At 48.9% G+C, this 24,823-nt stretch overlaps 8 protein-coding genes across 8 annotated transcripts; 4 read left to right on the top strand and 4 right to left on the bottom strand.

Annotated features, from left to right (window-relative positions):
* Window positions 1–262: 262 nt before the first annotated feature.
* BZA70DRAFT_292336 (uncharacterized protein) lies at window positions 263–1,447 on the top strand (the record flags this gene model as incomplete). Its single annotated transcript, XM_064914370.1, has 1 exon — window positions 263–1,447. One exon carries the CDS (start codon window positions 263–265, stop codon window positions 1,445–1,447), a length of 1,185 nt encoding a protein of 394 aa, XP_064765403.1.
* A 1,246-nt stretch (window positions 1,448–2,693) lies between these two features.
* On the top strand, window positions 2,694–4,679 carry BZA70DRAFT_104111 (YOR378W-like protein). Its single transcript, XM_064909350.1, has one exon. It carries the CDS (start codon window positions 2,995–2,997, stop codon window positions 4,540–4,542), a length of 1,548 nt encoding a protein of 515 aa, XP_064765402.1. The 5' UTR covers window positions 2,694–2,994; the 3' UTR covers window positions 4,543–4,679.
* Window positions 4,680–5,955: 1,276 nt separating this feature from the next.
* Window positions 5,956–8,172, bottom strand: BZA70DRAFT_286202 (major facilitator superfamily domain-containing protein). The gene has a single exon (XM_064913845.1). It carries the CDS (start codon window positions 8,044–8,046, stop codon window positions 6,136–6,138), a length of 1,911 nt encoding a protein of 636 aa, XP_064765401.1. The 5' UTR covers window positions 8,047–8,172; the 3' UTR covers window positions 5,956–6,135.
* Window positions 8,173–10,281: 2,109 nt separating this feature from the next.
* Window positions 10,282–11,278, bottom strand: BZA70DRAFT_292333 (uncharacterized protein; the record flags this gene model as incomplete). The annotated part of the gene is made up of 3 exons (XM_064914369.1): window positions 10,282–10,872; window positions 10,937–11,152; window positions 11,222–11,278. 3 exons carry the CDS (start codon window positions 11,276–11,278, stop codon window positions 10,282–10,284), a joined length of 864 nt encoding a protein of 287 aa, XP_064765400.1.
* Window positions 11,279–11,518: 240 nt separating this feature from the next.
* On the bottom strand, window positions 11,519–13,289 carry BZA70DRAFT_103920 (uncharacterized protein). The gene is made up of 2 exons (XM_064909347.1): window positions 12,639–13,289; window positions 11,519–12,570 (listed from the first exon to the last, which is right to left on the bottom strand). Exons 1-2 carry the CDS (start codon window positions 13,130–13,132, stop codon window positions 11,871–11,873), a joined length of 1,194 nt encoding a protein of 397 aa, XP_064765399.1. The 5' UTR covers window positions 13,133–13,289; the 3' UTR covers window positions 11,519–11,870.
* Window positions 13,290–15,100: 1,811 nt separating this feature from the next.
* Window positions 15,101–15,619, top strand: BZA70DRAFT_104033 (uncharacterized protein). Its single transcript, XM_064909348.1, has 2 exons — window positions 15,101–15,300; window positions 15,373–15,619. Exons 1-2 carry the CDS (start codon window positions 15,225–15,227, stop codon window positions 15,564–15,566), a joined length of 270 nt encoding a protein of 89 aa, XP_064765398.1. The 5' UTR covers window positions 15,101–15,224; the 3' UTR covers window positions 15,567–15,619.
* Window positions 15,620–17,759: 2,140 nt separating this feature from the next.
* Window positions 17,760–18,915, bottom strand: BZA70DRAFT_286192 (uncharacterized protein). Its single transcript, XM_064913844.1, has one exon. The coding sequence runs from the start codon at window positions 18,685–18,687 to the stop codon at window positions 18,187–18,189; it is 501 nt and encodes a 166-aa protein (XP_064765397.1). The 5' UTR covers window positions 18,688–18,915; the 3' UTR covers window positions 17,760–18,186.
* Window positions 18,916–24,061: 5,146 nt separating this feature from the next.
* Window positions 24,062–24,785, top strand: BZA70DRAFT_270095 (uncharacterized protein; the record flags this gene model as incomplete). Its single annotated transcript, XM_064911250.1, has 1 exon — window positions 24,062–24,785. A coding segment is annotated over one exon (724 nt), but the record flags the coding sequence as incomplete, so codon positions are not given.
* Window positions 24,786–24,823: the final 38 nt, after the last annotated feature.

Here is a 24,823-nt window from a genome sequence, read left to right as displayed (position 1 = left end):
GTATCCCTCTCGACTAAACGGACGCCAACCAGGATGTGGTACCTGATGTGGTACCCATCGCCTGCAGCTCACACCTTTGCCCGTTGACACGGCCTCCTGGTCGGTCACTTGATAACATGGCATCTGGTTATCATCTACGCGCATATAAGGAACATGCCTTCGCTGCTGTGTGACCCGTCTCGTTTCCGGGTTATAATCAGCCTGATCTCCCTTCCTCCACTGTTCATCCAAGGAACACCTCTCTTGAAGACATAATATCAAGATGCACTTTTCTTTTGTCGTCGCCCTCTCAGTAGGCGCGTCCTTCGCTGCCGCCGCGACTCCCACCGCGTCCACGTCCTTCTCTGTCCCTACCTACACCAATCCCGTCACATGGGTAAAGACCAAATACAACATGGGCTCGATGTCCCGAGCTCTTAAGGTGTCGAGCACCACAGAATTGGGACAATTATATGACCCGAGCAACGCCTGGAGCATTTACCGTGACGATGGTGGCAGTTGCACGCTGAACAACCGCACGTTCTTTGTGTTTGCGGATACGAGTGGATACAAGGCCAATGGTGACTTTGCCGGCTTTGCCACGACCAGTATGGGCATGGTCGAAGACTTTGATGAACCCAACATCCTCAAGGACTTCACACTCTCGGACTCGGTTGGCTACTTCTCTCCCATCCCCTTCACGACTACGGAGGCGTCATACTCCAACAGCAAACGTTATGCTTTCTGGACCTATACCAACTGTGTTCAGTTGTCCGGGACCACAGCTGCCCACTTTTTCAACGTGCAGAAGTTCAAGTCGTCGTCGTCCAGCTCATACTATGGAAACACGGTTGCGAGATACTCAATTAATAGCTCAACCAACAAGATGACTGTCACGCGCCAGAACGAGTACGCTTTTAGCACTTCGACCTACCCATACGGTTCATTTGCCAACCTTGTCGTCAACGGAGTCGTATACCTCTACGCAATCGACAAGACATACTCCAGCAATTACGATATTCATGTGGCTTCGGTCCCAGTCGCTAGCTTTGACGATTCGACGGCGTACCAGTACTGGAACGCTTCATCAAAGACCTGGTCCTACACTCAGCCTCAGCCAACTCAGCGCGAGAAAAGCTCTGCTGTCATCCAGGGAACTGAGCCCTTCTCTTCTGGTTCCATGTACTACTCAGAGTATCACAACCAGTACTTCTTGGTATACTTCAACAACTGGGTTGACAGCAAGTTTTACGCCATCACGGCTCCTACGCCGCTCGGGCCTTGGAATGTGACAAATAGTCTATTGTGGGCAACCACAAAGGGTGACAGTTACAACTACGGTGGCAACGCTCATCCGATCTTCAATCAGGAGCCTGGCGAGTTGGTCGGTCAGTCCATTGGCGTTCACTGGGCTTACCAGGATTCCAACGGTACTTACCCAAAGATGGGAAAGATCAACTTTGCTTAAACTCCTTATCTCTCCGATTGTCTTGCCTTCAAGACTAAGTCATCGTCTTTGTATGTTTGGTGGTTATTCTGGGTTTTGTGTTATGAAATATGACTATGAATACTTGTATTATTGATTCACTGTATCTGCTTATTGGGAATTTTTGGGTTGAAGGTTTCTTCTCTTTTTGTGATATCTAGTTGCTATTTTTATTTTGGTGAGCGCGCCTACTGAAATTGTGGATTGTTAATGGTACTCCTGTACTACAGATCAAATAAAATCCTTTATTGATACCAAAAAACCTGAAATATTTTAGAAATGATGCTTTGTATTTGGCCATTCGTATAAATGAGGATTGGGTTCTTCTGACGGTGTTCTTCAAACGAAAGAGGAATGCGCATATCAAGGCTGACACATGTGACACCATACCTCGCCTAATCCCCAGGTAGCCGAGGGTCTGGAAGCCAAGGACAATAAATCATCTTCTAAGTGCATTGTTTTCTTGATTCCCATGCACGCGCCGAGGACCCGAACTTCCGACTTAGCAATATTTCAGAGGAGCCGGATATGATGTATCAAATCAGTGATAGCTGAAGAGCTTTCATATATTGCTAGATTATACCGGTTCACCATACCAGTCCTGTTCTATGATTGTGTTCTGGTGTAAGTGATCTGTGGGGAAACCATTTGCGGGGAAAGGCGGTGGCTATTTAGCACATGATCGTGGATTTGAGTATTACGTCTAAACGGTAACGGAAAATATAGCAGTATAGCAAACTACGAGAATAGCAAATATATGAGATATTTTTGGCAATTCAAAGGCTTCTAAGTCCACTCTCTATAATGAAGCGCTAGATGATGCATTTGTATTCTCTATCACCCTGTGCTTACCCGGTGACAGGAGTGATCAACTGTAGTATGTTATGGACTTCATCCCTGGTCCAGGATATTAAAAAGTTGATTCCGACACAGGCCAGCGGGTGAACATATTCAAGAAGCTCGTTTGTTATTTCACAAAATCGAGAATAGCTGATATGTTCAAACATAAGCGGCCCGGCATGCGAATCGGAAGCGCGGCCTGTGAAGGAGCTCTTCGGATGTGCATCTTGACAGTGTCTCAGATTTCTTACCAGGAACGCGAAATCAGTTCCGAGATCTTGCTAGGTCCAGAACAAGCTCTGCTATAATAAAACCTCTCTAGCATTGATATTTGAGGAGAACGGGTCTTGAATCATCATCAATGTTTAACGGCCGGCAAAGGCCGGCAGTGCGGAGAGACGATCTCCATCGGGTCGGATTTAAGTATTCTGAGGGGACTTCCGTGGGCCGAATACGGAACTAAAGTTTCGGAAGGGTTTATCTCCGCGCCATGAAGAAGCCCTCCTCGATTCGTGTCTCTTTGTTATATAGAAACACGATTGACACCTCCATCACATGCCGAGTACTTTATCAGCATGTATCCGAATATTCCTTGAAGACCTTTCACTTTCAGTACTTACTTCAGCCGTATTCCATCTCATCAACGAGGTGGGAGTGAGCATAGCGCTCCGCAATCCAACAGCTACACAATGGACACCACCCGCCACGAGCTCGAGTTAGGGGATGATCTTGAGCAGCATATGACCGATCTGCGGCCAGCTTCGACAACAGGAAAAGTCATCGCAGAGATGTCACTATTCAAGGAGATTTTGTTTGTTGGAGTTGTCGCACTTGCCCAGCTCTTGACTCAAGCGTGTTTGGCTCAAGCTCTGTCTCCGCTTCATGATATTGGCGACTCCTTTGGTGTCAGTAAGCCTGGAGAGCTATCGTGGTTTTGTGCTTCCTACTCGCTCACTGTCGGCACTTTTATCCTTCCCGCCGGGCGACTCGGCGATATTTTTGGCTCCAGAAAGGTCTTTCTGCTTGGGTACATTTGGTTCACAATCTGGACTTTGATCGCCGGCTTTGCGGTCTACTCCAATGTCATTCTCTTCCATTTCAGTCGTGCATTCCAGGGCATCGGACCCGCCCTGATTCTTCCTAATGGACTGGCCTTGCTTGGACGTGCCTACAAACCTGGAATGAGGAAAAATATGGCGTTTTCGATTTTTGGTGCGGTGGCGCCCACCGGCTTCCTTCTAGGCGCAACCTTTGCCGGCATTTTCACTGAACTGGTTTGGTGGCCGTGGAACTTCTGGGTTGGGGGTATGGTCATGATTCTCGCGACTATAGTGAGTTTCTATGCTATTCCGACGGGTCTGGATAAGGGTGCCTTGACCTCGTTTCGATGGGAAGACTTGTCGAGGCTGGATCCAGCTGGAATCACTACTGGTGTCCTCGGTTTAGTACTTTTCAACATCGCCTGGAACCAAGGTCCAAACGTTGGCTGGAACGTTCCCTATACATACGTTCTGCTTATTTTGGGCGTTCTATTCTTTGCAATTTTTATCTTTATTGAATTACGATGGTCAGAGTACCCGATCCTACCAATCCGAGAGTTCAAGAGAGATATATACTTTGTTTTTGCGTGTATGGCGCTTGGATGGTCCAGCTTTGGTATCTGGGTTTTCTACTGGTGGCAAATATCAACGCAACTTCGTGGACACAGCATACTTCTCACGGTCGCTCAGCAAACACCGGCTGGTATTTCCGGAACCATTGCTGCGATCGGGACAGGATTTTTGCTCTCCAGGATACCAGCGCAGTATATTATCTTGGCTTCTATGCTTGCATTTTGTGTCGGAAATATCATCTTTGCAACTCTGCCTGTGAATCAGATATATTGGGCGCAGACTTTTGTCGGAATCGTGATCATCCCTTTTGGAATGGATATGTCGTTCCCATCTGGAACTATCATTTCCAGTAATTCAATGCGACGGGAACACCAGGGAGTGGCTGGCTCAGTTATCAACACTGTCGTCAACTATGCAGTTTCTATCGGATTGGGAATCGCGGGTACAGCTGAGGCTCAAGTGAACAAAGATGGAGTTCATCTGTTGGAAGGATATCGCAGTGCGTTCTATGTGGCTATTGGCTTGAGTGGTATGGGGTCGATAGTAGCCCTTGTATATTGTATTATGATAAAGTTAGATGGCAATACGGGTTATGGAGGTGATGAAAGCGAAGAGAAGCAGTAGTTGTGGGTTTATGCAACACCAGGGTTCTGCGTTCTGCGTTTTGATTTGAAATGAGAATTTACCAGCAGTGTGCCTTCAGAGCTAGAAAAATGTAAAGCTTTCAGCAGGCTGGACGCTTCGAACAGCGGTACAGGAGCTGATTACTTCATGCGTTGATTCGGAGAAATCCGTGACATAAATTAAATAGACGGATCAGGTTCAGTCAGTTATGACAACTCGTATGTAGCCCCAGATCAATATACCATCGTCAAGACATGGCGAAGTCGCTCAACAATTAAAAACGCGCAACACTGCCAGGAAGCCAGCTTACGCGGTCATTTAATATTAGACGGCCGAGATGTGGTCTTCTGCGAAGAAGTGGTTGAGACTGAGAGCGTTCTAGGCTTGCGGGAATAGAGGGTTGGGAGAACTGCCAGTTTTACTGGTCGCATCAAGATTTTGCAGTGACCTCGCTGCGTCGAAGAGCTGCCACATTGAGTGATAATTTCTGGGCAAAATATCTCAGAGTACTGCCTCGTTTAAGAAGCTGCGTTTTTCTAGACGTTGCTATAATTTACTCTATATGACCCATCTGTTTGCAAGAAATAGGCTCAGAAAGCATTCATAGCACGATATGAGACAACCTCCTCCTCTTAAAGACTCAGGAGTTCCTGACTAGAACCTCAGCGACACGTAGTCCAAATTCTAGGTACGTGCTCACAGGATGGACATCAATGGCCATGCTCTCGGAGAAATTTAGGCTTAATAGCCGAAGGCGTCTGTGAGAAGAGGCGAGGGTGAACCATACTCTAATTTTACTATCCTCTCCTCAGATGCTATGATATACCCATCGTTTACTTCACTTTTACCCCAGAGACCATACAAAGCATACGAATAGTGGCTATTAGTACATTATTCAGAGTGATATGAATCGGCTTGCGTATGACCGCCTCTTCTCGCGCGTAGATAGACATGCATCAGCAGAATGCCAAGTAACTGGGCGTTGGCCTCCGAGTTCTAGACTCTGATCATCTGGACGTAGCTTGAGGTATGGGCAAACTGAAACTCCAGCCGAGGCAGCAATATTCATATTTGGAGTAATCTTTTATTTGAGAATCACAAACTCACCAAACATAGAGGATAACTGTAACTTAACATGATTTGTCTTTGAAGACAGCACTATAGTTGACGGCAGAGGCAACTAGAGCAGGAAAAAAACACCCCTAAACTCTATGCGACAGGGTCCTGCTACAATAAGTTAGCCAAACATAGCTAATTATATACTCAGAGCATTCTGCGGAGTTCTCTGACGTTCACCTACTTACGGCCACTATATATTACGCGGTTGCGTGAAGACTGTTAAGAAGCTATATTACGCAGTCACGTGAAGACTGCTATAAAGAAGCTAATACGCCTACGTTTAGAGTGATTGAATAGTAGAAAGAAGTATTAAAGATATTAAAATGATCATACACAGATAATGTAAGATCGTTCCTCTGTTGCAGAGTCAAACAAAGCTCATAAGACAGATTATAATCAAAAACGACAACCAAAGAAGTAAATTAAACAAATAGGAATATAAGTCGATTGTAAGACAATATTCTTAAGGTCCATCTAGCGACCCTTGAATACAAGGGTATTCTTCAAGTTCAATCTCTCGTCCTTCTTGCGGGCACTGAGGTGCAGCGAGAAGATACCCTTGATCTTCTCAGAGGTAGTCAAGTGCTGCTCCTTGATTTCCTCGACGGCAGAGACAGAGTAGGACTGATCGGTACTAAGCATCTCACGGTCTCTGAGGAGGAAACCAAAGGCGAGCAAAGGAACACAAAGACAGATGCCGACAATGCAGAGAATTTTCTGAACCTGAGAGTACGAGTGGATGACAGCGAGACGCTCGGGAGAATCGATAGTATATGTGGCGGCGAAGGTGAAGGGATCGCCGTAGACGGAGGCGGCCAAAGTCGCGTTTTGAAGATTCTCCAGCAATTTTTCGGGAAGAAGGTTGGTCCAGATGGCGCCAGAGACCGAGGTACCGAAAGCAGAGCCGACATAGTACATGGAGAGATAGAGGGTGATTGCGGTGGACATGAAGGTGTGAGTGGTGCAGGAGGCGATGGATGCCTGAGCAGGGTAGGTGAAGAAACCGGCACCAAAACCGAGGAGGCACTGACTACCGATAATGCCAGAGTGAGCGTATGTTCCACCGCGGTAGTGGATCATCAGACCCAAAGCGACGAACCACATGCTGATTCCGAAGATGATGAAAGCCTTGATGCGACGGACATAGGCGACGACGAATCCGAGGATGGTGCCAGTGATGACAGAGACGAAGGAGTACAAAGAGGTGATGCGAGTGGCGGATGCAACGCTCTCGTTGACCGCAACGTAAAGGACGGTGTAGAGATAGTCACCCTGCATGTACCAGACCCAGTCGATGAAGATAGCGATTCCCATAGCCGCCCAGACACCGCGATCGGCAAGCATGTGCTTGGGGAGTAAGGGCTTGATGAACCAGGTGAACGAACGAGACTGGATGTAACGCTCAAACAAGATCAAGACAGGGAATAGGCAGAAACCGACGACGAGGGGGGCGATAATGTGACCCTTCTGCCAGCTAGTCTTTGTGCCACCCGCAAGAGTGAACGGGGTGAGGAAGCACGAGAGGGAAGCAGCGAAGAGGATGATTCCGACGATATCCATCTCCCAGGCGATCTTGGCGATCGACATATAATGCCAGGAAGGCTTCTCAGTCGTACGACGAGCGACGTCATCAGCCTTTGCGGAAGCTAGTTTTCCAGATTTGCGAGCAAGGTAGTACATGTGAAGGTAGCACAGGACCAAGGGAATGGCGAGAAGAGGATAGATGAAGGCCCACATTCCGATACCCCAAGACCAGCGGTTGCTGGTTGTGTTGACGAGAGCGGAGGTGATGTCGCCAGAGATCCAGGTGTTGATGATGAAGGGAAGGGCGGGGACGAAAGAAGCAGTCACACGCCAGTTGAGGAAGGAGAAGTCAGCAGCCATAAGCTGGAGGACGACGATGGAGCCGGTGTAGCCAAACTGATAGAAGAGGGCACCAGCAGCGAAGCGCTGAACGTCGTAGGCCTGAGACTCGATGATTGTGCCGACGACATAGAAGAGGACAGAGACGACGAAGATCTCGATCCGGCCAAACATGTCACAAAGACGGGCGATGAAGGGGAGAGCGGCGGCGGCGAAGGTGGAGCGGACGGTGTTGATGGTTGCGAGGAGAGAGTGGCTGGAGTAGGAGGAGGTCGCGTAGGTCTGGAAGGTGTAGCGGGTTGTTCCATCTAGACCATAGCCGTAGGCGACGAGGAAGATAGAGAAGAAAACGGCGATGCGACCGTAGATATTCTTGTACTGATCAGAAATGATCTCGATACGGCGGACGCCATAAGGAACGATCTCCTCTTCCTTGGGAGGGAGCGACTCAGCTCCGTAGTTGGGAGGGACCGAATGATCGGCAGAGCTGACGCTCTTCTTAGAGCTCTCGAGATCAGCCATGAAGGAGATGGAGGGGGGAAGTTGAGAAGGGAAGAGCAGGTTCTTGGGTAGGAGGGAGATTGGGGAGAGAAGGGGACCGGGGCCCCAGATATAGTGGCATCTGGAGGCACCTGCGGAATACGGTCCAGAGCAGGTTGTAGAAAAAAAATCACCGGCAGATGGGAGGCGGCTGTGGTAATCTGATCAGATGGGAGCTTCGCCCAACAAACAGAGTTTGTGATTTATTAAAGTCTAAACTGTATTGCAGCCTCTCGCGCTAACTAACTAGTGATTACTAGCCGGGTGTGGAGTTATGAACTAGTAATTTGCAGTTCCGCGTCGAAACAGGGAAGCCGGTCGGAAGCAGACAGCTGACGTCCGAAGAACAACGGAGCAGCGAACCGTGGACAGAAGATGGCACAAAGGGTTTGAGAGCCAAGGAAGTGCGAATATCACAGTTGGAAACAGAGACGGAGACAGCGAAGGAAGGTCTAGATCCGGCAGACAGCAGCGGAATATGTATTTGACAGCGCACGCCGAGCTCTGCCACAGCGAAAACGCAGCCTTTGCTGGAGTCCAAGAAAGGCTGGTCGCTGTCGTAATTTGCTGTGGCTCTGTAAGCTTATTTATTCACTCAGAGTACGTGTCGTAGAGCGACCTAGACAGGAGCAGAAGAAGGACAGCGAACAACCGGGCAGCTCGCCAAGGGTGGTTTCTTGACACCAGTCAGCACTGACAGAGACACGGGTGCTGCATGCGATGGATGTCATAACTGCTGCTGATGATATTATGAAGATTAGCGAGCAAATGTTCTGTTTAATCTATCGAGCAATTACTATAGTTTAGAGCTGTATTATAGCACAAACACGGGCTGAATTCAGAACAGACCGCAGCAAAGAGAACACTACGGAAGCGATATGAAAATTAGCGTTGGATCAGTCGCCACAGGAGACCAGACCTCTTGCAATTTAGTGCAGAGAAGAGGCAAAAGGAAAGAAACAATGGCCGTTGAGTTGTCGGTGCCGTGCCCAGGAGCGCGGGCGAAGGCATCACAGTCATCCCGAGTCACAATTAAGGTTGCTGGCAGGGTGAGATTATCTCATCTGATAACCAGGGCCAGTTCCACCTGCTCCCCGTCAGCATGCTCCAGATATACAGATTTATCTAGACAATGTCGAGTAGGAAGTACTTCAGAGAGAGACACTTCAAACAACGATGCCAACCAGCTCCGTCTGATCTGTTCGGGCTCTCGGAGCGGAAGTTTCCGTCTTCTACGGCTTCACGACTGTTCCCCACTCTAAAGCAGCCGCTTGCCAAGAGAGCTTTACTTTGAAGTTTTCAAGTTCACAACTTTTGCTTCTCTTCAGACCCTGTGCTGTGCACATCGTGTTTGTGGTCTCTGTCTGAAAGAATCTAATGAATGTGTATTTTACCACATCAACGGATGTGAGAGTTTCTCTCTGTCAAAAGCAATCTCTAAACGAGATAATAGATAAATTTAAACAATTAGACAAAGAAAAGAGGAGATCACAAGAAAACAAATAGACTTTGACGCCTGTCGTCGTTTTGTCTCACTCCTTCGGCCAAATGCCCCGGCAAACCCGTGTTTTTACGCAAATGCCCGCATTTGGACCTCCGCCCTGGCCAAGATTTTCCGTTAGCTCCCGCGGCCTTCGCTTTTTTCCGGCCTTCTCTGTCTTTTGTTTATATTCGTTTCTTCCAGATAAAGTACCCTTCTCACAGTCTGCTCTTGTGAGCTTTTTTTATGAGACGTCTGGTGAGAAATATCTCTTTAGAAGACTTGAGCGATTGTCAGTTCATCATCAGTGACCTGACCGCCAGTAGATCAACTGGTCAGCACTCTTGAGCGATATCGACCGGCCGCTTACTTCTCTCGCCAGTCCAAGAAAAAATTGAAAAATTCTCGCAGTACCATATTGCCTTCATTTATTCCGCTGTAATTGCCCTCTACTTTAAACAAGTTTAAACAAATCTTGGACAGTCACGCGACACTCTGCCCAATCCTGACTCTTGCTCATATCTACGACTGTGCTCAATTTGTAGTTATAGGTATACGCTCTAGATCAACTACTGGTTCAGTGCTCATATGTTGGTCAGCGTTGACACAATTTCTGGTTCATTTCACAACCTCCTTATATGCTTATGTGGTTCTAAATACATCGCCTTTGGCATCTTCAATCATAGTGCCAAACTCTCTCAATCAGACAGTCATGTCGATCACCTCAGTCATCGTCTTTACTTTTCCAAAATCTTCTTCACCTCCTCTCTCTTCTCCTCATCGGCCCACGAAGGACGCAGCATCTCAAACGCCTGAGTCGTTCGTCCGTAAGTGATTCCGCCCAATCTCGAGATCGGCTTCAGGATCTTGGGATCAAGCGTCGTGAAACTCTCGTTGGTCGCGTCCTCACGAATGTGGAAGTTAACACCCTCCACAATCACAAGCGTACCATTAGCCTTGCCAGTCACCTTCGAGATCCACTCGTGGTGAGTAACCAGCTTCGCCTCCACCGAGAACGCAGACTCTCCCACATGAGGCGGCTTCACCTTCTCCGACGCAAGCGGTGTAAGTCCAGACACATCCCACTCCGAAATCTCGGGCGGTGCGTTGGTCGCAGTGTAATTCGCCGCTTCCACAAACCACTCGGAGATAATGTTGATCGTAAGCTCTCCAGTCTCCATAATGTTCGCCAGCGTGTCCTTGGCTGCCGCAACCGACGACGCAAAGCCGATGCAGAAAATAGGAGGGTCGTGGTGAACAAAGGTAGTGTAACTGAAAGGCGCCAAGTTGCGAATACCAGCCTTGGACTCGGTCGAGACGAAGCCAATCTACTGACCATTAGCTTGCTTCCATCTTCTCACTCTTTAAAACCACAACACCATCACAACTTACCGGGCGAGGAACAATTCCGGCAATCAGCAGCTTGTAGTTGTTCAAAGGATCACGGCCTTCCGCATACGGATCAACCGCAATCTTCTTGTGCTTCTTCCAGTCGTCGCTGGTCGCACCCGAGCCAGGGACCCATTCAATGTCCTTCGTGCGAGTGTAGTGGAACTCCACATCCTCCTCGAACTCAGGGCGCGACTTCTCGACCGCATTGAAATCTCCCTAGTATCATACTAATTGTCAGTTTTCGATCCGACAAGTGATTACAAATAATGACGAACATCCACGTACGTGAGGATTGCGCTGCAGCTTAGCTTCACGATCAGCGGTGTTGTTTGAGGCAGACATGGTCGAATACGGATGATAAAGCGAGTAGACTCTGATTGAATTGAATGATACTAATCTTCGCGACTGTCGAAATGCCAGCATGTACCAGATGGATTCCAGGAACTGAGCGGATACTGTCTTCTTATTCACTAACCCGACCCTCGGAAGCCGCCTCGTATGCGGGGTCGCTCGCTATCCGCCTTTAGTCCATTACATCAATTCCGACCCTAAACCCCGCATTCCGAAACCCCCTTATGTGTAATCTTATGTCTCTTCTTACTAATATAACTACGTCTCTCACTATTATTCCACCCACCGCAAAATCCCTCTACCCAATTGATGCAACTTATGTATCATATTAACCTAGGGCAATAGATAACTTCCGAAAAAAAAAACAATATCAGCAAGCAAGCACACAGATAAACGCGACGAATAATACAACACAGATTGTAGTGACAAATTAGCAAGCTTTGCGATCAAACATATACACCCATGCGCAGCACATCCCTTTTGGCGTCCATTTCCATAACCATAATCAGAGCGCATATATGCAACGAGAACAACCTGCTAACGCTCAAGACCCCTACGCCTGCAACCCTCCAGACTTAACCAGCTAACGCCCCACTTTATCCGCCTTCTCCTCCTGCTTCCCCCAGTACGCCTTCTCACTGACCCAGTAATTAGCACTGTCACCTTCCCAGGTTTCCGTCAGGCTCTGTCGAGCACTGCGCAGTAGCCCCGGTCCATGTCCCTTGAGGTTGGACACATCCTTCGAGAACATGTCGGCCTTGACATTAAGATTCGTGTCTTTGCCGCTATCGACCTTGAATTCACCCATCATCGGCGGAATCACAGTCCATCCACGCACAGCTCCTTGCATCGTCAGCTTAGAGATCGACCGATCGAGCGTGTCCGTCAACTCCTTGTAGCTCAACTGGTAAAGCAATCGCTGCGCACCCGTATACGTCACAGCAAAGGCAGATAACCCGACAGACTCATGAGTAGGATAGATAGCTCGCTGGTTCTCCTTCAACTTTGCATGTTTCATGAGCCCCTCCCAGCAAAAATATCCAAATGGGTTGCATGGATTTTTGGTGATATGATTCGGCGCCCGATATTCATCGGTATACACTGTAAACGCTTGATCACGAGGAGCTCCTGCAATTCTAACCTGCGAGCAGCCGATATGTAATATATCCCAGTCCAAACCATACGGCGCGGTCTCAAGCTCCTCTTCCGAAAACGGTCGTCGAATAGTGGAGTTCCGGAGGCCACGAGCTAACGCCTCAAACTGATCCTTGACATTCATGTCCCTATGCAACGTGTCGTGTCAGCCAAAGAAGAAAAACCGCATAGTTGATCTTTAAGTAAATGGACTCACCAATCTAAGTCATCTTCCAGGATCAGTGCAGTCTGGATTCGGTTGTCGACTATATACCGAAAGATATCCATATGACTTCTCCAGCTGCCAAGATAGGGATAGAATCTGTCACTCTCAAACTTTTTCCGGGCATCTCCATAAGGATAAGCTTTCTTGTCGACATCGTCGGACACAACTCCATAGATAGTCTTCGTAATCTTGATACCCGTGTGCGCGGCGATCAGTGAGATCGCATCATGCCGATCCGTGCGAGATGGCAACGAAAGTAGAAGAACAGCACCAAACCCCAGCGTTTCATTGTGCGTATCCGCAATAATATCATGCGTCTCACTTACTGTACTTGCACTGACTGATGACAATACGTTCGACGGATGAGAGCTGTGGTCAACCCGAGACGATTCGAACACTATCACAATGATTCCAAGCACAGGGATCAACAGAAGCAGGAAGCTGCAGCGTCGCCGCATGCTCGGCGACAACGACTCGATAATCATGGCTTGTTATGTGAATAGCACAGTTTCTGAAGGGAATCGACGATAAGGCGACGACGTTGACTGATGGGAAAGTCAGGATAGATGTTCTGTACGCTGAACCGGCTAATATATCTACGCTTTCTCACATCTGAGCCGGGTAGAGGATGTACACGTAATGCAGGGGATGCAAGGGGGGGGGGGGCCGTTGAACCTTAATTAATTATGACTGTCATACCTTAGTCATCGCTTCTCAAGTTTGGTTGACTACGACCGTCGCAAACATCGTCTCGGGAGCCGACCCGTTGGTAAAGAGAGTACATTCACATCCTCTATCTCGAACTGAGGGCACAACTGATCATATAGTTGTATCGGTTGGGACAAAATGATGGTGCAAGTTCAAATGGCTGCTGGGATGGATAAAGCGATACTTTTCTAGGGTTTGTTGACAGTTCAATAAATCATGAGTCTACCTACTTTAAACCTCCGGCATCCCCACCGGGCAAGACAGGTGACAATCCCTGTCAGCTGTACTCGTCCCGGACAAGATCGACGGACTGGCACATTTTACCAAATTGCGGCAGAATCAGAGGCGCTGCTCGAATCGTCTCGGCGAGCGGAGCATGTAGACTTCAACGCAGTGGGCCTCGGCTGTGCTTACTATAGATCAGTCAGTTTAGAATTGCTTGCGCCGGTAAGGGCAGAATGAAAACTTTTCTGCTCTGTGAATCACGTCCAAAAGCGGTAGTTACAGCGTTTTACTGCGATGTCTGTTTCAAGTCTGGAAATTGCCCGATTTATTCGCGTAATGGGTATCGTTAGACCATCATGAGTAACTCAAGAACTGTAGGCTTTGTTAAAGTGGCTTGCTCACCAGTCTATTTCGGCGGAAGCTCACTCATTCATGATCACCTGGAAACAAACCCCTGACTTCCAGCAGAGTAGCGTCGTCGTCGTAAACAGTCATCCTGCACTGACTATATAAGTTGGAGCAGGTTGTGGGATTGCCCTCTGCAGGCGAAACCTTAAAATCCTTTTGTGAAACCCCTGTACATCCCAGCAAAACTCTCTTGTTCAAGAACAGCTCGAACAGCGCGACACACCGGCGCGTTAGCTGTACCTATCGTGCGTAACCTGCTCGACAGATTGGGTCTGCATTGATGATGATATATTTCTTACCAGACTGACGGATGCGAGAGAGAAGAGGCCGACGACAAGGAAGTTGGCCTGCCTATCTTGCAGGTCCTCCGGCGGTCAAGGCTGGCTCCAACTTGAAGAGCCATCATAGTGTTCCTTCCGTGCCTGACCGAGGTCACTCTTTATGTTTAGCTACCTTGCGTCGTCTCCTGCCTTGATTTGGCTATTTCACGCCCTTCTTTCCTTTCCTTTCGATCAGCGTTACTTTTCCAACCTCCGGCTCCTCCCAACGACCATATGACTTCTTCCGATATCGACTCGCCTCCCGGGCTTATACGACGGGCCGCATTTGGTCTTTTTCCTCTTCCACTTTTTATGATCCTGTGCCGCCCATGGAAAGGCTACCCGCGTACGAACCCGTTCAATGCCACGAAGTCATAGACCACTCGAACCCTTTGATCCGTTCGCTCGTCAGGCGGAATCTTCTCTCACCCGGCTGACACAGTACGCTAGAGAGTTTTTAGCTTCACCTCTCACAGGTCCTGAACGATTTGCTAGCTTTCGAAGGTCTTTAACGGTGTCACCTGCACGTCTTTGTCAACAGAACTGGACGTTGGCCGTGCTTTGTTTGAGTTCATGCCTTTCAAGACGGTTGCAGATGGTCGACTCAGCCTTCATTCATAAATTGGACTCCGGATTGTGCGCGACTACGAGCGTTTCAATCCTATAAGTCGCCGGCATTCCGTCTATCTCACGGTTGAGCTCGACTACAGAAAGATCAGGCAAGAGTGGCTTGACTACGCTCTCATACAGTACAGTAAGAGTTGTTCTTGTGTCGAAACGCGCACATGCGCGAGGAGTGCGAACGATTTTGCGCACGCTTGCAGTGTTTGTGTAGGGCTTTCAGCCAGTCACCAGATGAGCTCTCAGGATCGAGTCTGGATTGCGGTTTTCGGACGCCTAGGATCACGTTTCCAAAATGATTTTTCAAATGATTTTTCAATTGCTGGTTCTATTGCTGGTCATCAAGGCTTGGCTGTACAGAGCCGATGTACGTATAACGCACTTCTCAGATTATCTCATCTTACTTCTCTCGAGCTCTCACTGACATTCCCTCGTTGGTCTAGCTGTCCTTCCGCGCAGCGAATGCCATCCCGGAACGAACCAGAAAAGGAGTTTTACACTGCAACCACTAGCTCAAGCAAACACCGCAGCATCTCAATATGAGAGAGGTGGTTTACTACGGTATATCTGTCCTGCCATCGTACGAAATACCATTGCTGAAGTCATCTCATCAAATTATATGTTGGTATCTGCCTAAAGATATAACATTACTGTCTGTCTGCACTCCTTTGCCCTGCTGTATGGTCGTCATTGAACATCAAAGTCACCGGTCTCTGTAAAGTACTGGCTCTAAATACCCTGTTTATATTTTCTGTGAAACAGGTTTATCTTTGATCCCGCCAAAAACAAAAAAAAAGTGTATTGAATTGCGCAGAGTCGAAGGCAAATCACTCACCCGGGCTCCGTCGCATGAGTGTGTAATCCTTCGAATGTTCTTTTCATTATTTTGCTTTTCTACGCGCTCAACCCTCGTTTTCTTTTCTCTCCGTTTTATTCGATGTGTCATGGGTGCCATTAGGGATCATCTCATAAAAATCTGAATTAGTACACTATTGGAGCACACTTGGCCCTCACTAGAATTGCATAACTGCGCAGCGGCTTTTGCTACTCCCCCCGGCATGAAGGAGGAGGAGTGTAGAAACGAAGAGGGTAAGAGGAGGAGTAGGCAAGGAGGCCAATTCAGCGTCGACGTCGATGGAGCGTGAGGTGAGCTGAAGAGGAGGTGCGGCGTGAGGTGAGCTGAGGAGGAGGAGGAGGAGTGTGGAGGTCAAGAAACAGAACGTTTATTGACGGGCTTGACACACTCTCGGAGACTGGCTTTGTGTAGCGGTTTGTGTAGTGCCCACAGAAATCTGGACTCAGCAGGTGGGAATGACAGTTTATCTAAAGAGAGTTTATCTAAAGTAAAGTCCGGGAACTTAGTAGTAGTTAGTGAAAGACTCGGCTGAGACTCGGTTGAGGAGCGTAAAGTTAGACGCGCCTGACACGTCTAAGAAACTTGACCGAACAAAAGCGAGGAAGCATGAAGAGGAGGAGTTTGACAGGCTTGGAAGCGCGGGAATAGGACCGAAAGTAAGGAGAGAAAGTGTCAACGCACTCGGTAAGAGGAAGGGCAGAAATCATATAAATATAACAACAAAGGCGCGACTTATAACTCGCAACAGAGCAGAACAGGGCCAGCGTTGGGTAGGTCGAAGAACAGATGACAAGAAAAAGAACAAAGGCGCGACAAACAAGTGAAGAAAGACGAAGCGCAAAGAAGAAACTAAACTAACAGACAAGAGTCGTGCCTATATAGAATCGCCATGATGATGGTGAATAGACGAATGACTGCAAGATCGACTTCCGACTGCAAGCAGAGCAGAACTACTACTTCAAGATCAAGTGATTCTGAAGAATTCGCGGGCCGGCGAGATCGAGCGCCGATCAGCGCGAGTTTTCAAATCTCTCACAGATTAAGAAGGAATTATGGAGGAGCACAAACTCAGACAGAAAAACCTGAAGACAGCCACTACACACGTGAGTGCACGGGCAGATAGCAAGTGACGAAAGCGAAGGGGGTCAAGGACGCGCAAATGTAGCGGTAAGGTATCGTGCTCAAAGGGCATTGCTGAGTACCATGTAGTAAGCGCAGTAAGAAGTTGAAGAGATCACACGCACGTTTTGGAAGGGTGGTGCTGGTGGGTAGCGTTAGTGTCAGCGTCGAGGAAGAGAAACTCTGAGCCAAAAAAGCGACGCACATCAAGAAATACCCAAAGAAGAAGACCACGGATACAGAACATAATCGAAAGAAAACAAAGCAGCGCAGTTAGTTGTTGAGGCACTTTATTGAAGAGTGTGCAGGGTTCTACGCGTCGCACTTGAGTTAGAGGTTGTTAGAAAGCGCGTCGCACGAGGACTCGATTTGTTAAATCGGTTTGTTAAATCAGCATTTAAGGGAACTGGTTAGGGAACCGGGGAGGAACGTTTAAGTGAGTGAGGCCAGGAAGCGTAAGGGTTGAGACAAGGAAGGGCAGTGTAAGCGTCTGGTCTTGGACAAAGTGTGAGGTGTGTAGAAAGAGAAGTAGCCAACCATCAGCGACGAGAGCAAAGAGCAAGAAAAGCAAGCAGGAAACCCCGAAGAGAATGAGGAGTAAAGAAAAGCAAGAACAGCGCCTCAAGAGCGTAAGCGTTCAGCAGATGAGTGTATAGTCAGAGCACATGAACGTTGAACAGTTCACGAAAGGACCAAGTAGTCGGCATAGGTACAGGCCGAAGCGTCTGGGAGAGCTTCAAGCGAAGGCAGGTTTCTGTAAAGGCATAGAAAGCAGCAAGGCAAGCGTGCCTACGCTACTGGGGAATATATTATCATTATAATTATTATTATTCAAAACACGACAAGGAAGTGAGAGGGAATTGTATCTAGGGGACAGTGAAAACAGAAACAGACTCAATTCCAACGCAGCTGTAGTGCAGGGGGAAGCGTATGGGCGACTGTGGTGATGATGATGATGATCAGCAGCTCGAGGCGATTTGAGAGGAAGCGTAGGCAAGAGTCAGGAGAGGTGGCGTTAGTATTGGGTAAATACAAGAGCAATGAGCGAGACCCAGAAGAAAAGGTAAAGGAGCAACAAAAACAAACAATATTCTCCTGGGATGGTATGTTGAAGAAGCGTGAGAGAGGTCAAAGGAGAGAGGCCAAAGGAGAGAGGTCAAAGAAGGGAAGCGAAAGATCGAAGGGCAAAGAAAGCGGGATAGTCCAGGTGAAGGTAGTTGAGAGCGCGATCAGGAGGACTCAGCTGGGAATGTGTGGATGGAATCAGTGATGCGAGCTTTGACTAACAACAGCAGCATAGGTGTAGGGAAATGGAAGCGTAAGAATCAAGAACGGGGAGAGTGAGAGGAGGCGAAGGCGCGTCAGGGTGGAGGAAGCATAAAGGCGAGTGAGTCGAGGCGGGGGTGGAAGCGTAGGCGTAGGCGTGAAGCATGAGGACGGAGACGAGTATTGGGTAAGCGCAAGAGCGGAACAAAGACAAAGGCAGATGACCAAGTTCAGTCCCGTGAGGTTGCACTCTCGACGGTGAGGTGGGGTTTGTGAGAGCAAGCGCGACAGGAGCAAGCGAGGGACAAGGGAGCGGTAGCTTGGGAAGAGACAGGGTCGGCAATGAAGTGATCGAGGAACGCAAAGGCGGGTCGTGCCGAGGTTGTTGGTAAGGACAAGGAAGAAGCGTGCGAGCGAGGGACCAGGAAGGAAGTGAGAAAAGCAGTGTTCGGCGTCGAAGTCGAAGAGGCACAGACGTAGATGGGAGTGTAAGGAGGAGACCGGGAAGGTGTGGCATAAGCGCAAGAGTAGGACAGAGTGCAAGGCGGCGGGTGTGTTGAGTCCTGTAAGGTTGCACTCTTTTCAAAGGAGGCGCGGAAAGCGTGAGAGCGCGAAGGAGAGGGAGAGGGAGAGTGAGAGAATGAGAGGGGGAGAAAAGCGGGTGAACGTGGAGGAAGTGTAAAGGCAGCAGGTGAGAAAGATAAAGAAAAGCGTGGGGAAGTAGGAAATAAAGAGGAGGCCGCAATGCTGAAATATTGTGGTGGACTCGAGCTGCTATTTTACAAAACTTTAATACGCTCCAGAGTGTTTACATAAGAAAATTGTTGACTCTTACTAAGAACTGAAACTCGGCTGGGAGGTCTCGCAAGTAGGCCTCAAAGATCGTGATAGTACGGCTCAGGCGGTAGCTGGGAGACAGCATCGCTCAACGAGCAATTCTGAAGATTATAGCAGCAAGCGACGAAGAACAGAGAGAACAGAGAGAGAGAAAATGAAAGAGCACAAACGCGGACAGCAAAATTAAGCACAGATACTACACAGGTGAGCGCAAGGGCAGGTAACAGATAACCAAGCGAAGGCGCGACCAACAAGACGGAACCGAGTAGAGCAGAGCCAGCGTTAGGCAAGCAGAAGTACAGAAGACAAGTGAGTAGCCAGCACAGGTGTGGGCCGACGAGTCCGTGGGGGTTTCAACGAAAGGTGGGATTCTATAATGACAAAGCGAGCAGCAAGGCAAGCGCGCCTACACTACTGGGGAGTATATTATCATTATTATATTTACTATTATTCAAATATGACAATGAAGTGAAAAGGACTAGTATCTGGTAGACAGGGACAGTGAAAACAAGAACAGGCTCTAGACGTAGGGTAGCAAGTGGGAGGGGGGTCCTAGCCATAGTCCCACATGGGTAGGGGTGGGGATTAAGAGCAAGTGGGAGGGGGGGGGGGGAGTCCCACATGGGTAGGGGTGGCGCGCCTGCCAGCTCTGCTTCGATTGGCATTATCACTGTCATTATCGCGTATTTCCTGTTTTGTCATCGGCTCAGTATCTCCTGTTTTGTCATCGGCTCAGTATCTCTTTTCTATGTGTCATTGTCCCAGGATCTCTTTTCTAAGCTCTGCATTATTCTCTTTATTAGTCATCATCTAGACATCGTCGCTATCAAGTCTTTATCAACAGTCTACAGTATTCTCTATTTGCATTTATTAGTCATCCATCAGCCGGAGAATCATTTCGACAAGTCTTTATAACAGTCTCTAGTCTGCATTTATTAGTCATCCATCAGCCGGAGAATCATTTCGACAAGTCTTTATAACAGTCTCTAGTCAGCCATTAGCCGGACACAAAGGCTCGCTACACGGTTCTATTCAGTCTTTATCAATTTATTAATTATAGAAGTATAGAGTAGTAAAACAGACAGTGGTTTGCAGCGCTGGCAAGGCCTTGTTCTTGATCGCAGCTGACAAGAGTGGATCAGCACTCGTCCACAAGCTGACAAGAGTGGATCAGCACTCATCGACGAGCTGACACGAGTGAGGAGCCTGGGCGAGCAATCGGCAGCACTCATCGACGAGTTGACGCGGACAGTCAGCACTCACCACGAGCCGACACGAGTGGAAGCAGGCAGCACTCATCGACGAGTTGACACGAACAGGCAGCACTCGCCGCGAGTGGAAGTAGCCAGGCGAGCAGGCAGCAGCGTGGGGAGGTTGACGACATGGAGGGCTTATCTGGGAGGACGGTAGTATGATACAAACAAAGGCAAAGGAGGAAAATCAGACCAGAAGTTAGCACACACTGAGAGCGGAGAGCTTGACGGCGAAACAATGAGGGAAGAGCGAAGAGCTTGACGACGAAACGAGGGAGAGCGAAGACGCTGAGAGCGGAGTGGCGGAGCAAAGAAGAGCGAATGGGGCGAGAGGTGGACGAGGCGGCGAGACCGTCCTTTATCTAACTTGTCCTTGTCCTTATCTCTATCAGGTGAGGGGTTTTCGGAGGAATGTTGCCAAGCCGAAACAGTCGGGATGTCGGATAGCGCATTGCTGGGGGGCAGTGCTGTCGCGGGGAATGTGACGCGATAGAGTTTGAGTGCAGCCGCCCACGGCACTCTTCGACATCGAGCTCTTCGACATAGAGCGGCGATCCCGGCGACGACCAGAGACTACGTGAGGACGTCAACAAGAGTGGTCAAGAGTGAGAGGAAGCTTAGGGAGAGCGGGCCAGGGAGGCAGCGCTCTTGGAGCACGCGCAGTGAAGCGGGCGAGAGCGAGTGAGGCGAGAGCGCAGGAGTCCCAAAGCTTTGGTAGACGCGTAGTGACGTCGGCACCCCGGCGATGAGCGAGGAGATAAGATGCGATGCGATAACCGGATCTTTATCAGACAAACAACAACAAAACGCGACCAACAGGAGCAGACAGAGGCGACGAGCGTAGGTGAAAAGTAGACTAAAAACAAGCTAAAAAATGAACGAAAAATCAATGCAAAAATCAAGGAAAAGTAGGGGGAAGCGGGGGAGCAGGAGGAGGAGAGGAGAGCAGGTGTAGAAAGTGGGGTATGAGGTGGTGTATGAGAACAAAAAAACGGGGTGTAGGGGGGAGATTTTGCTGAGGAGTGGAGTTTGGGAAAACAACCACACTAAAGTCGACATAGAGGCGCAACAAGACAAGTAAGAAAAATATTAAAAAGAGGAAAATGAAGCGGAAAAAATGAAGAACAATCTAAAGCTATTTATGAAAGGAAAAGAGAAGAGGAAGAAGACGGAAGTGGAGAAAGGAGCGCAGGACGATGGCCCAGTGATCTTCTAAACGACGCGGCCGACGTCAAGTAAGGGTGTAGCTACGCGGAAAACTACATAAGAACAGGGGTGTAGCTACGCGAAAAACTACATAAGAACTACAAGGAGAATAGTGCATCAAATCGACGGAGTATATTCAAATATAGAGACAGCAATCAGATATATAGACCGAGGCCAGGTCGCGGCTGGCGAAGAGGGGTGGGCGCAGCGGCAGTCAAAGGGAGTCGAGCGAACACCAGGAGTTGTGCTGAGAGTGTGCTGGAAGTGAGAGGTGTGCTGAGAGTGAGAAGGTTGCTGAGAGTGAGAAGGTGTGCTGAGAGTGAGAAGGAGTTCGTCAGCGTGGCTAGGTGAAGCAGAGCAGAGCAGGAGGCGAGGACTCAACCAGATCAACGTCGGCTGGGCGTAGAAAAGCAGATCAGCACGTCAGGACTCACGAGGAGGTGCGAGAAAAACGCAGCTCCTGGACTGGCGTAGCAACAGCAAGAGCAGGAAGGAATGGGAGGAGAAGCGCAGATGAAGAGGGAAGAGAAAGTGCAGAAAGCAGATGTGGTGTGAAAAATCTCAGATAAAGTTTGTTTTATAAACCTTATCAGTGACGTCGATGCTGCATCGTCGTCCCAAGATCTGAGCGCTCATCTCGCTAGGAGCACTCATTCTCAAGGTCTGGGAGCACATTACACAAAGATTTACTACAAACACTACAGTGGCTGACGAAATCAGCAGCAGGAAGCCTAGGCAAGTGGTGAGTAAGCCGGTAACTCAAGACAAAAGCAAACTCAAGACAAAAGCGCGACGATCTGGCAGCGACAGGAATCGTCAAGGCAAAGGAGTTAAGCATCCACCCAGCGAAGGGCACGTATCCTGACAAGAGGGGAGGAGTTGATGAAGTGGCGTGAGTAGCTGAAGGACTTGAGGCCAGGATGATTACTGCTGGGTGATTAGCACTCGGGCGCGATCGACGCATACTGACCAGTGGACCCGCAGATATCGATGCGACTCGAGGCCAGGATGATGACTGCTGGAGGGTGGTTAGCATCTTGACGCGGTCGACGCATAGATAACGACCAGCGAACTCACCCGCAGATATCGATGATATCGATGCTTGGTTTGGACGACTGATACTTGGGAAGACGAAAAGGGCAGACTCGAGGCCAGGATGATGACTGCCAAGGGTGGTTAGCATCTTGACGCGGTCGGCGCATATATACTGAGCAGTGGATTCAAGCAAGGGCAGACTCGAGGCCAGGATGATGACTGCCAAGGGTGGTTAGCATCTTGACGCGGTCGGCGCATATATACTGAGCAGTGGATTCAAGCAAGGGCAGACTCGAGGCCAGGATGATGACTGCTGAAGGTGGTTAGCATCTTGACGCGGTCGACGCATAGATAACGATCAGCGAACTCACCAGATATCGATGTTTGTTTGAAAGATGAAACCAGGAGGATTGCTGGTAAGCAGCTGGGGAGCGCTTAGCGCAGAATAAAGATGACATGTTCCAGTGGTTTATTCGGTCCGACTCTCAACCATGTAGCGTAAGAGTGAGAGAGAGCAGATGAGGAGGACGCGACGGATGACTTAGTAGCAAGTACAAGTAAACAAAGACGCAAATGGCAGGCATCGGCCGGGGAGCAGCCAAGTGATTGATAAGGCATGATCAGGCAACGCCGTAAGATCCTTAGCGTGGCCGGGGAGCAGCCTAGCGTGGCCGGGGAGCAGCCGATGATTGGAAGGCAGCCAGTGATTGATAAGCCAACGCTAAACGAGCTCCAGATATAAACAGGCAAGCCTCATCGCCAGAAGAATGTGATCATATCAGACATCACTAGTACGCCCTATGGACCATTGCAGCAATTTGGCTGGGAAGCAGCCGATGATTACCAAGACGACGCCAAACGAGCGGTTTAAGAAGAAAGCCAAGCATGATCCAGCCGCCACACACTCGCAAAAGTAATTATGTGTTTGAATTAGTACGCGTCTTAATTAGTACGCGTCCTATCGTCCTTAGGACTGGCACGCGTCCAGGAATGCTTGGAAAGTGCCGTCCAACGCGCAGGGCCTTTGATGTATCCAGGCAGCTCGATGCGTCCAACTCTGGCCCCCAAACATACACAAGTCGCTTGTACTCGACCGGCTCTACTTGTCATAGCGATAACTGATCTGTACGTGTTTGTGATCTTTCTATTCAAGAGTTCAGGACTAATGATGCTCCGGTCTAGCTTGTTCGACGCGCTCAACTCTGGCCCAAGTCACTGCGGTGTATAGTGATAGTGAATATTGACCGGTATGTGTGTGATGCTTCCTTACTCAAGAGTTCAGGACTAACGATGCTGGCACGTCTAGGCTGTTCGACGCGCTCTTCTCTGGTCCAAGTCACTGCGGTGTATAGTGATAGTGAATATTGACCGGTATGTGTGTGATGCTTCCTTACTCAAGAGTTCAGGACTAACGATGCTGGCACGTCTAGGCTGTTCGACGCGTTCAACTCTGGCTCAAGTCGCTCTGTTGTATAGCGATAGTGAAGTGATCTGTACGTGTTTGTGGTTTTTTCTATTCAAGGGTTCAGGACTAACGATGCCATGGTCTAGGTCTACAATATGTCCGCCGACACGCTCTTTGACTTCTTGCCTGAGTACAGACTCATTGGGTGTAAGAAATGCCGTCACGCAGTCATGCCTGACGAAGTTCCCAGACACTTGCTGAAGAAGCACAAACTTCGAGGCCCAAATGTGCGGGAGCAGATTAAGGACCAAATTCTCGACAAATGGCCGACTGTGAGGACCACCATCGCGGAGTTCACTATGCCAACCGGACCTATTCCACAGATTCCTCAGCTTGAATTGGAGAACGATAAATACAGGTGCACGGTTTGTGAAGATCCAGCCACCGCCTTTCTTTCATCGAATTTAGGCGAGATTCAGAAGCACTGGAATTCTCAACATAGAGCAACATTTTCCCCTGGTTCCCATGGAGGCGTTAGAGAGGCAGGGGTTAGCACCAAAGCCGAGCGGTATGCGGGGGGGTGCGTGAAGATTTTCAGGCAAAGGTTTTTTGCAAGCAAAGATCAGTCAAACTACGTTGAGGTCATTCCCATGCAGGACCCAGACAGCGCCGAAAGCGCCGAAGTCGTGCAGGAGCAAGAAAAAAAGTCGGACGAGGAGCGGACTATGCTTGAGTACAACAAAGCCGTTGCAGAGTCTGTGCAAATGTCTGGTGATGGTGACCCAGAACCCAATGATTGGCTGATCCATACGAAGTGGCCTAAAGTTATTGGCCGCAGAGATCACAACCAGCTACGCAGACTACTACGGCATCCTCCTAGTTATACGGAGATTCGTTCTGCGGAATTTTTGAAGCGC

This window comes from Myxozyma melibiosi (genome assembly GCF_037950935.1).
Source record: "Myxozyma melibiosi strain Phaff 52-87 chromosome Unknown BZA70scaffold_19, whole genome shotgun sequence".
Lineage (NCBI taxonomy): Eukaryota > Fungi > Ascomycota > Lipomycetes > Lipomycetales > Lipomycetaceae > Myxozyma > Myxozyma melibiosi.
This window is presented reverse-complemented; position numbering and strand designations above follow the sequence as displayed.